Source organism: Excalfactoria chinensis, chromosome 3 (assembly GCF_039878825.1).
Source record: "Excalfactoria chinensis isolate bCotChi1 chromosome 3, bCotChi1.hap2, whole genome shotgun sequence".
Lineage (NCBI taxonomy): Eukaryota > Metazoa > Chordata > Aves > Galliformes > Phasianidae > Excalfactoria > Excalfactoria chinensis.
The window spans coordinates 81419065-81431371 of record NC_092827.1 but is presented as its reverse complement, the minus strand read 5'-3'; the positions used below and the strand labels follow the sequence as shown (position 1 = coordinate 81431371).

The 12307-nt window shown below is 38.7% G+C and overlaps 1 protein-coding gene across 1 annotated transcript in view; it reads right to left on the bottom strand.

Moving 5' to 3' along the window:
- Positions 1–8622: 8622 nt before the first annotated feature.
- Positions 8623–12307, bottom strand: part of LRPPRC (leucine rich pentatricopeptide repeat containing) — an 88355-nt gene continuing 84670 nt past the window's right edge. Inside the window, exons 37-38 of the mRNA XM_072331971.1 lie at positions 10440–10582; positions 8623–9143 (exon numbers count right to left, since the gene is read on the bottom strand). Of these exons, the coding sequence (XP_072188072.1) occupies positions 9087–9143; positions 10440–10582 (200 nt within the window). The 3' untranslated portion in view covers positions 8623–9086. The remainder of the gene's footprint in view (positions 9144–10439; positions 10583–12307) is intronic.

The following is a 12307-nucleotide window of genomic DNA, read 5'->3' as shown; positions in this document are numbered from 1 at the left end:
CAAATTAGGTGTTCAGTTGTTATGAGCATTTTATAAGATTAGCTTGCTTTGTTTTAAACATTTGGATGCCTACCTCTGTGCTCATACACATCAGAAAAGCAAAGTACATCTATTCTACTTCCATTTACTGATGTGTTGCATGTAGTGCAATTGGCCATAAGGCCCTGGATGCTTTTATGTAAATCTATGCATCTTTAATAATAATAATAAAGTAAAAAAAGAAAATGAAATTAAAAGGTCAGAGCATCAACGTTATATTATTTCCATTTAGCAAGAGGGGCTGCCACATTGCTTTCCACAGGTTCCACACGGTAATAAATTCCCAGGAAGACCCCAGTCTAAAGATGTTAAGCAAGTCTGATCGAATAACAGCTTTAGCTCCAGGCAGCAGCAGGAGTCCAAAGCACTGCAAGGTTTTCCTGAGCTGAAGTCTACCGTTTCTTTCTGGTTCTGCTGCATTTGATTTGGAAGAATACGCTTGATCTTACCCCAGTGCCATTTTGAAATTATCAGATTTTCACTGCCTTTTAATGGCAAAGCCAATTCTTTCAGTCCAATTCAGCATCATTAAATTGTCAGAGTAGCAGCTTCCTGTTTGATTCTTAATTATTCCTTTTTATTATATTTGAGACACTTAATTTTTTAAAGTGGTTTACTCTTCTTTGTAATGATCTGTTGTGATTAGAATCTCTTTTATATTACTCTGAAGTTTTAAGGGTATATATTGGTACTTCTAGTCTAAACCTCTATTTTCAAGGTATTTAGAGGATTAAATTCTAGGCTGACTCTCTGTTGTGAATTCACTTTGATGTTTAATATAAAAAAAAAAAGGAGAGACACAATGGGAGAAATTAAAGACATAAGGGACAGCTCTGAATTTTAGGGGCATATTGTCATGCATGGAAATCTGCAGGCATCTAGATAAGAATATACCATAGCCTTAACTTTGAATTTCCTTCCTTTTGTGAAATTAGTCAGGCTGCTGACATTACTTAAACAGCCTTTTTCAATTTAAAATTCCACCCTCTTAACATTATGCAGCAGGACCAAGCGGTGTGAGTGTTTCAGAGGTGGTGTTATGACAAGGGTAGATATATACATAATGGGGACTTGAGTTGCGAGCCTAGGAACAGCCATCTTACGGAGTGTAGGAAGAGCTATCATAGGATGTGGCCAGGCCTGTGTTTACACAGAAAATGCTCATATTCTATATACTACAATTACATTAGCACATTGCCTGTGATCATATCTTGTTTCCTTGATGCCTAGAGATGGGGAATATAGGCTGTGATTATTGTTACAGGCTTTAGCAATAAGAAGAGAGGAGCCTTGAAATACCAGCAATTAGCATTCATATCTAACAATAGCATGCCGTGGGGCTGTGTACAGGGAAGAGCAAAGGGAAGAGTGGGTGGATGACACACAACCTGCCCCACTCACACTCCCAGGAGTTGGAGAGTGTTGCAAGTTTAGAGGGAACTATGCACTGCAGCAGTGAGGATCACAGCGTGCTGCATAATTTGGCTTCTGACATTCCCATCCTGCTCCATGCTACTTGTGTATGGAAAAGGTTTCACACCTCAACAGCAGAGCTGCTGCAAAAGTAAGTTGTTAGCAAGGGAGTTGTATCTACAGCTGAATGTCTTAACTAAATTTCAGCACAGCTTTTGGCTTTCCAATTTTCAAAGCAGCCATTCCTTTTCCCTAGACTCCCCTGTTCTGGCAGAATTAAATCAGCCTGCAACACTCTTGACACAAAGGCTAAAGATCACAAGAAAGATGTTACTCAAAACTCTGCATTCTGTCTGTTCCTCACCTGCCAACATCAGTTCTCTATGCCCCAAGCCACGCAAACTTCACTTTCAAGTAGAGCACTACCTGACAGACCAATGGCGCTGCAAACCCTCACAGCCATCCTTGCTTTCTTTCATTGTCCTGGGTAGCCCTAGAGAAGGTCTCCTTAGCTGTAAGCCATGGCCCCTGCTGCTGCAGGCAACAGCACCGGACTCTCAGCAACTTCCAAGTCACTTTGCCCAACTGCTGGTTGGAATGCCCAACGCACGACCTACCAGGCCATCAGGCTTCAGTTTGCATACACATCAAATCCAGGAACAGAAACACCAAATACAAACAACAACAGAATTTCTGAGGAAAATACATCAAACTCAGAAAAATAACAACAATACAATCTGTGTTGGTTATATGGATGCCATAAAAATAAAGCCATATAAGGACAACAAAACCATATGTTGGTGCAACACCTCTCTATTAAAAGCATTGCCTTATTTTTAAATAAATAGATAAGAACGTTTTCATGACTTAAGATATTTCAAGTACCTTTCAGTCACAGCAGGAGAGGAGGGATGTTCTTCCCCAGCATCCACACCTAGTTTGTACAAGTCTCTCTCCAGTGGGTAAAAGGGACAAAAGAACCTTAGCAGTGGGAAACATTATGGACATACAGTTTTGTATCTTGCATTGTGGGTAATGGCAGTACTCCAAAATGCTTTAACTCATTTGAAAAGGATCAGTTCTCAGTCTGATTAAGCTAAGTTAGTATTAAGATGTTGAAACCTTCTTCCCATACTTCCCAATGGCAAAATGCATTCAGAAATGCCAGATTGGTAACAAATTTAAACAGAGAACAAGTAACAAGATTGACCACCCACCCCCCCCCAAAAAAAACCCCAGCACCACCACAAAACGACTTAAAAATCAGACAGCACTCTACTCATCAAAATTACAGGTGTTGGTATGTCCACCTGTACCAGAAACAAGAAACCTTATGGGTTTGAGCTGCAGTAACTAATTCTGATGGCAGTAGACAAGAAGCAGTGTACATGGAGCTCTGTGACATGCTGTGTTTTTTTTCCTCTCTCTCTGAGAGCCAAGACAAGCCCTTCATACTTTAGCAGCTATTAATTAAGGCAACAATGTTTAAGCAGTGGGCTGAGGTAATTTTAAAATCGCTTAACCCTTTTAAAGACTGATGAGCTTTAAAAAAGCATATATGTAGGTGCATGCGTTTGTATTCATATGCACACGGAGAGACGTCCACATGACTGGATCTATAGGCATTCTATGTACGGATGGATGGGTTATGTACCCATACATACATAATGCCTATAGATAGCTCACAATTCATGTAATGAATTAGAAAACTAATTATTGGCATTTATATTGTCATGAAATCTAACGGATGGATTTATTTCAAACTGCAAATTTAGTTGGGATTATTGTGCCTTCATCACAACTTGATGCTTTAATGTTTCCAGAGTTGAAACACTGCAGTGCAAAAAGACTCTCCTCCGCCATCTTCCCATCACTGCTTCAGAACCAGCACCCCCCCTTAACAACACATTTTACTCCTTTTCAAACACCTAATCAGACTCATTCATAATTTGCTAACCTTACTAAGCATATCTCAGTACCACCCTTTACATCACGTACATTTTTCACATCTAACAAGTGAGTTAAATGTTGAAATTCTGGCCAGAATTCATACAGTGAGGAAACAAATGGCGCATCAAAAAAGAATTTGTGCTTTGTATATAAGCAGATAAGCCCACAAGACAGTCAGTGACTACTGCAGCACTGGCTTTTCAAGCAAAGGCACAGCAAACAAATCTATGAACATAAATAGTCCGAAGCAAAATGTACAGAACACATCATTCTCACTGACATCGTGGTGATAGCAAAAGGCACTAGTTAACGCCACAGTTCCTCAAGACATCTGGCTTGCTTTCTTTTACTGTGGACTGGGGAAGAGTTTAGAAAGAAGCCACAGGAACTATGACAAAAATCATGTTTCACCGAGAAGGTCAGAGGAAGAAAACACAGGAGCTGTGGCATAGCATTGCAGGCTCTGTCAGCAGCTCATTCCTAACACGGGACATCTTCCTGGCTGTGAAACAAATCATGGTGCTAAGGAGTACCCTAAAAGAACCACGTATTACCTTATTGGCTGCTTACCAACAAACACCCCACTCTTCTCGTTCTCTCTGAGCTGCCTGAGGTAACTGGAGGTATCCCTATTTGTTGTGGGACAGTTGGACTGGATGGCCTTCAAAGGTCACTTTCAACTTGAATGAATCCATGAACTGAAAGCTGGGACACGATCTGTCCTGATGCAACCCAAAAGCGTGCTTCATGGAGAGCTCAGGACTGCAAAAATGCTTGGACGTGCACACCTCACATTTTTCCCTTCTGAAAGCAGCAAAGGAAAGGTGAATGAATATTAGCTTTGCTTACTTTGTTGGGAATTTCCCAGGGCTTTTGCATTAAATAAATAAATAAATAAAAAGCACATTGTAGCTTTATAGTATGTTCAGTGCTGGGCGCATGATAAATTTCTGCTGAAAAAGCTCCTGTACATGACTGACAATAGCAAAGCCACAAATTACCGTAATTTTATGCCCCCTGCAGCTAGTGGTATAAAACATAGTTTTCAACCTTGTTTTTACTTGCTGAATTTAGACAAATTTATAATGTTATTGATGACAGTAAGAAAGACACTCAAATGCAGAAATTGCATTCCCAGGCACAAAAACAGTTTGGAGCTCAACATTTTATATGCGCTATAGAAGATGAAAAATATGAATGCCATTTAAACTATAAGGGAAAGATGAATACTGAAGGTTGTTTTTTTTTTAATAAATCTAACACTTTACATATATATACGCATATATACATGTATATATATACACACACATACGCTACATATACACGTATACACACACATGCATGTGTGTGTATACAGCTATCACACCAGATCTGTGATTTTTCCCCCTTCTTGGAATGCTGACCAGATTATAAGGTGTGATTTGTGGTATTACTGGCTCTCAGTGAGCATGAATGTTTGACACACAGGCTAAATTAGCAAAACCATGAATCCTAGAGCATATCCAAATAGGGGCAATGAAAATGTTGTAGGGTCTGGAGGATGAGTCTTATGGGAGAGCTGCTGAGGGAACTGGAATCATTCAGTATGGAAAAGGCTTAGGAGAGACCTCATTGCTCTCTACAGCTGCCTGAAGGGAGGCTGTGGTGAGATGGGGGTCGGTCTCTTCTCCCACATTACTAGTGATGAGAGGGAATGGTCGTAAGTTGTGCCTAGGGAAGGGTCAGATTGGATATTAGGAAAAAAGTCTTCACAAAGAGGGCAGTGTGACATTGGGAAAAGCTGCCCAGGGAGGCGGTGAAGTCCATGGAGGTACTCAAGAGCTTGTAGACGTGGCACAATGTGTTAGTGGGCATGGTGAGGATGGGACAGTGATTTTTTCAGTGAGCATACCCTTTTTATCCTGATTTTTAGATAGTAATTTTTATTTACAAAGTGTTTCAAAAGCCCTAAAAATTGATGACTTCTAGGAGTGATTTACAGCTAAGCCATCTTGCCCACAGGAACTGAATCAGCTGCTATCTTAGTTAATCAGAAAGAAATCCTATGAAAGTGTGCAAGTACCCAGGACAACTGTTTGATTTCTTTTTGGTTTACCTGGAAAGTGCTTCAGAGTGCACCTTGCTGACAGGCTCAGCACCCTCATTTCTTCTGTTACTGCTTCTTCTCAGTCTGCAACTTCAATATCAGAACACACAAAGAAAATACATCAGTCCCAGTACTAACCTATGACCTGTATTCATGTTTATCTTCAGAGCCATGTTAGGTTACACTACCAATACTGCACATATTTCTAAACCTGCTTTCTAATTTGAGAAGCATGAGGTTGGATCAAGCTTTCTTTGTGAGTTCTAGAAAATGATAAGACAGTGGGAGCCACAAGGAAGGAGAGGACCCCATGGAGGCACTGCTATCAGCCCAGCGTGTTGAGAGTGTCTTATCCACTCACCATGGAACTGGAAGTAAAGCACTGTGCACTATGGCTGCCAGCTTGGTCCTCTTATGGTCAACACTAATCCAGCTATCAGGCCCCAGAGCACCACTGGAGGCACGAACTCAGCAAAGTCATTGCTGGGCCTTCACTGATCATCACTTGTAGATCTGAGGGAAGAAACTGGGAGAAAAAAAGCCTGCAGAGAGGTGTGTAGTTATTGCTGCGGTTCTATAGATCCCACTGCTTTATTACGTTGTTATAATTGTCACATGAGCTGCTGTGAAGAATTAGCCAATTGTAGCATAGGGTTGAAGAGTATCAGAGAGAAACCTTGCATAAATGGTATAATCTAAAAGTAGATCAACACGGAACTCCTATCTATGGCAAGTAATGCATAATAAATTTCTATTATCTCATTTTTGTAATTACAGGAAACCGAAAATTCAAACCTCAGGCTTCCATATTTGCTCTTATTTCCATACCTCAGGGAAGAAAAACCCAGAGCTTTGCTACTGTAGCAGAGGATCAGCACACTCAAAGATTCATCCTGGGATTACATTACAGTCTTGACTGGAGCCACTAATTTAAAAGGTTATTACCTTTCCCCTGGTGATTGATTCTCAAAATTACTGGCAAAGTACCAGAGGCTGCAACCATTCTGCAGAGGTAATCTCTTTATGCAGTTAACTTTACACAGAAATCATAGGAACAATGTTAAGTAACAGACTATTATTTTTTTTTACTAAAAGGGTTAAATTCTATGCCAGTGTATTTCCTACCTGGTCACTTTTTCAGCTTTACTGGAACTTTAGTGGAGCTGGAAATTGTATTTGCCTTCTAGGTCCTGACACATTGCTCACAATGATCACTGAACAGCAAAACCTCCTGGTCATATTCATCGTTTCTGCTCATTCCTCCTAAACTGCATTCTTGGACATTCTGGAAGCATCACACCTTTGAGAATAGAAATAAAGTCAGTGGTGCTCTGGTGAACGTTTCCAGCCTACTTCTGTCACGATGTGCACTTATGCTCCTACCATCAGTGCTACAATCCCAGCTTCTTATTGTAAAATGCAGTTGGATTCCTGCTGACTCAGGCACTCAATCTATAAAAACCTTTTGAGCTGCTATTACTGAAGATATGATTCGTTCCACTACTAAGTTTTCAACACTGAGCACATGTTACCAGAGTGTAGAGACCACTACTAACCTATCGAGCTCCATTTCTATAGAAAAGGGTCTCGGGAGACAGCAAGTTGAGAGAGCTGATTTAGTAGATGAGAACTACAGCATATAATTACTGTGATGCAAAATTATTATATTGGTTATTAACAAAAAAGAAAAAAAAAAGAAAAAAAAATTATATATTTAGCTTTAAAAAATAAACAAACAACCCAAAAACAAAACAAGCAGCAGCCTTATCCTGATGTGGAGAAGAGTCCATAATGTGGCACAGGTCACAGAAGCGACATTAAATCATCTCAATTCAAGCAGCAAGCTTTTTCCAGTCCTCTCAACCCCAATCAGGGCACACTAGTATGCGAACACATGCATGCTCACACAATTTGCTCTTTACAGGAAGATGTCGGGTCATTTCATGTCAGCACACTCTCAGCTTCCCAAGGAAGCCTCTGGAAAAGTGCTTCCATCTCACAGATGCTGCACCTGTCCTGAATCCGGCACAATCCCACTTACCCACTGGCCAGTGGCAAATAATTCTTATCTGCTTTAAAGGAATAAGTGCTATGGTCAGTATGACAGAGTAAGTTTTCTAACAGGACAAATAAGTCACTGTGACAAGTTTGCAAGACTGCCATTCTGCATTTTGTCACCTCACAGGTTTCCACAGAAGAAACAGCAAAACAGTCTGCATATTTGGTGAAGAAAGGCTAACCTTCTAAACTCAGTTTTTCTTCATGCTTGACATGGCTGAGTCCCAAAGCACGCCAACGTGCAAGAAATATCATTTCAAGCGTATTCTAGAAGAGATGGCACAAATGCCGATTCTGCAAAACCTTCCCAGCATAACATTTGCTTAAGACTGAGGTGACAGTGTCCCAGGGTGGCACCAGTCCTTCAATGTCCCACATTTTAAAGACAGGAGACTACATTCCTCTGTGTAATCATTTCTTAATGGTAGATGAAACATTTACTGGAATAGAAAGTTAGAAGTACATCACACAATGTCAGGATTTACCTACTCTTTAAACAATCTCTGCCTTCCCAGCTCTGCTATAATGTGGACGATGACTACTGCAGCATGATTCCAAGCGGTCAGCTTGCACCTTGCTCAGTGCTGCCACAGAACTCTGGGACAGTTTGTTCTTTTACTCCCATAGTGCCTCACTAATGTTTAATCAGCACAACAGCGGGCTCATTCAGCCCATAACTTCCAGGATCCACGCATTTGTGGCTTTTCATCATTATTCACAGAGATACAGCAAGTATTTTCTATGCACCTTTTATCTTTGCGTCATTATTTCACACAATGCCACAACTCTGGACTGTAAAAGTTGACACAGGGTCAGGTTTACTCCCACATTTACACAAATAAACTGTGCCGATCAGTCTCCCAGCAAGTAAGTAACTGCGGAGCCAGCAAATAACAGACAGTCCTTTGTCTAAAAGCCATGTTTTCATACATGTGCAGACCACATATCCTTAAAATTAACCTAGCATTTAGAAGAATGAATTAAAGATGACATAAAGCTATGACACACAAGCTAGCATATGTGTAAGTATTTTGCCTTTGTACTATCAAACCCGATAAGATAATAACACAAGAGGTACATTTAGGAGAAATCTAAAAAAAAAAAGTGTTTATTTTCTGTACAGATACAGATGAATCCAGAAGATGACGTTATTTACCCTTATACTTTCACTCCCAACTATACTGATCAGCAAACAGCAACAAAGGACAACAGTTCACTGAAGTTACAGTTGCGTACCCCTCTGGGAACTTTCTTGATATACATATATTTGGTGAGTCAACAGTAGTCAAAATACACTTCAAGTTATGGTAGGTGACACATCAAATTAGAAGTAGCCCAGAAAGCAGCATAATGATATTTCATTAGCAATTTTAACATGAGAAAAACATTTCTATTAACAACTTTCTATTGGTTACAGCTATAGAAAGTGCTGTTTTAACACAGTATTTATATTAAAAATTACACATAACAGCATGCTTTTTTTGAGTTTTTATTGAATATAACACTTAATTTCATAAACAACTAAAGCATAAAAGACTGTTTATGATGCTTCCAATCTTCTTTTCCTCAATTCTTCCGCATAGAATTTGAATGACTCCTATAAATAGAGTGGAATAAACAAGTTCAACATCATTTCAACTGAAAAGTTACTAATTCTGAATAAAGTCATGTACCTTGACAAAAGCAAAATCCATTACTCTCTGTCATGAAAAACTAGAACTGTATTGAAGTCTGTATAATTAAGAGAAATACCAGGGAGAGAGAATAAAAAGAAAAGGAAAACCTTGCCAAAAATGCACAATGAAGCTTCTATTAGAAAATGCAATAATATAATCAATTTCATTTAAAAAATGAAAATACTTTTTAACTGCAATCTGCAGTTGTGTCAAAAAATAATAATAATAAATTCCAAGCTGCTTTTAAACACAACGCTGTATTAGAGAAAAAAAATGCACAGGAAAATCAGAAGATGAATCATTCCAGTGACTATGAAAAACGTTATTTTCATTAACTACATGTAAGAAATAGACACTCCAGCTTTTAAATAAAAATTCATACTTCAAGTTATGTCAAAGATGCAGAAAAAATGCAGCTGTTAACAGGCTAAAACATTTTGAGCCAATCTCCTAATTCTTTGTAGAATGGAAAAAAAAAAGTCACATTTGCCATGAAGCAGTATGGACAAACTAGATACATGCAGTTCTTCAGAGAACTACAGAAAAACACTAATCTTACGGTATAAAAATCAGCTAGATGGCAATAAGAAGTCTGAAAAGAGAAAATATAATAAGTCATTATTTAAGACTGTTTCCTAGAAATGTTACTAGCAGACTACTAGTCAAAGGAATGATGTGAGAAGTATTTGCGGTCTTGACAGATTTAGTGTCATGCCATTTGTCACCCTCAAACAAGACGTATTTGCACAGTTGCATGCATCTTGGCAAGGCAGCCAGAAGTAAAGCTGCAATACAAAAATAATTCCTCCAGTTTTAAAATCCCATCATACCAAGACAGCAACTTGTATTAGATATAAAGCTAGCAATTAATGAAAACGAAAACCCATTAATTGTTTATGAAGTACACATTCTGTAAGCCTTTAAAGTTCAAGCACAAAAATGCCCCAAGGACATTTGATAAACATACACCTGCAGATGAATGCCTGATAAGGATCAGGTAGTTTAAACATAATAAGCCCCAAGAGTTTTATTTCCCCAAGTCAAATCCAACTCAAGATTACTACAACTCCTACAGCACTCAATACTTCATACATTATTACCTCCTTTGAGGAGTCTCTGCAGAGATTTAATCCCTATGTAATTATTCATGCAATTTGTTTTATTGACATCGAAATACACAGTTCCGTAGATCTATTTCTTAATTAGGAAATACTCACAGGGGGCTCAGTGAAAGGGACAGGCTCTCCTGCTTTCTTCAGAAAAACTGCTAGAGATTTCAGAGATAGCTCAGGCAGCTGTATATTCTTTTCTTTCGTTTTCTTATACACAGCCTTCACAGAAGCAACGTCCTCATCTAATTCTGAAGGGAGAAAGAAATAAATCAAAACCAACCTTCCCCAGTGATGAAAAGAGGAGCTCTTTCCATGAAGTCACTCATTCCTATTACTTCCCAAGACATATTCTAAGCATTTTAATATACAATATTATGAACTTTCTGTTTGTTTTTTTTTCCATGTTTTATTGCAATTCTCATATGAAGAGAATAAAGCAGATAGCCACTGTTCCTGCCTTTCCTTTTATTTCAGACTGGATGAGCTTAAAACTCTCTCAAGAATATGCTGAAATCACAAGGAATAGGAGCTGCTTGCAGTGACACCACTCTAAGATGTGAGACACAAAGCCATATGCCTCTTTTGGAGGCAAATGACACAAAATACAAACAAGAGCTAAAATAAAAACCACTGACGTTCAGCTTCTAAGAACTCTAAAACATAATTCGGTTCTCCTAAGTACAGGCAGAATGTTGTGACAGTTACAGACACTGGCTATATAGAAACTGTAACCTGAAAAAACAAATTAAAAAAGGGCAAGTTTTCATCTTACAAAAAAGAAAAAATCCACTTCGTGAGCAGAAGAAAATTTTTGCTGATCCACTAATATTATAAGTGTACCTAGTGCTTAGGTAACCACTAAGGTTTTGCTGGATATTACATAAATGGCATCAACTGCAACAGGCAATAATTAATCAATTCTTAATTTATCTAAAGTTCTTACTTCTCACAGCTGTAGGATATTTTCCTTATTCTGAAGTGGGAGAAGGGAGAACGGTGGCAGTCCTTTTCCATTGATGCACACTTTAACTGTAGACTTTTCTGTTGCTCAGATGTTTGCTTAAGCAGCATCAGGATGAAATCAGAGCAGTCCCCAACAGTTGAACTGTTGTTTGCTGCATCCTAGTAGCCATACAACAATTCCTAGTACCTTGTGAGCAACAAGAACATCACTGCATCCAGTTTTTTTTTCTCCTCTCTTGGAAAACTCAAGTATCTGCAGTATCGGATGCTGCCTCAGCTTTTGTTAGCATTTGGAGTGACGTCCTCACAAACACAGGGGCTACAGCAACAGCAGTTCTTAGAGCTTAAAAAGATACGGTTAAAACTATGCAGAAATTGATAGCCTGGATCTTTCTCATGAGAAAAGCTTCCCATGGGCCAACGACTGAATTACCTTTTGAATGTGGGAGGCTAGTGCAGAAACTACAAGAAGCAATGCTTTTATTAAAGGCTGACAGAAACTGTTAACTTCCCATCTCCTTAAAAAAGAATTATTTACTGTATGGAAAACAAAAAATACTTACACTGTGTTTAATGGACCAGCCCAGTGAGAATGGTATTTTGAATGGCATTTCCTTATTTTAGAAAGAATCTAGTCCTAGTGGTTGATCACATCTCAAGGTGTGGAAAGGAGTAAACGCCTCTCTATTTGTTCGACATTAGATTTGTGCTACATGACCAGTCTTCTCTCAGCTGTGATCTATATAGTATCACATCTTTGCTAAATTCACAAATATTTCATTCGTCCATTTATTTTCATTCTACTTTCTTTCCAATTAATTAGAAATAACAAGACATCTGACTGGAGAATTATCTGTTTTCTAGGAAAAAAAAAAAGGTGGTACTGAACAGCTGGACTCAGCCCTAATTGAGGAATAATGTTTTAATGCTCAGTAACCATTATTTAAATAAAGATGATTTTCTTCAAAGATCTTATTTCTTGCCTTATGGACCAGAATACAAACTAAGTG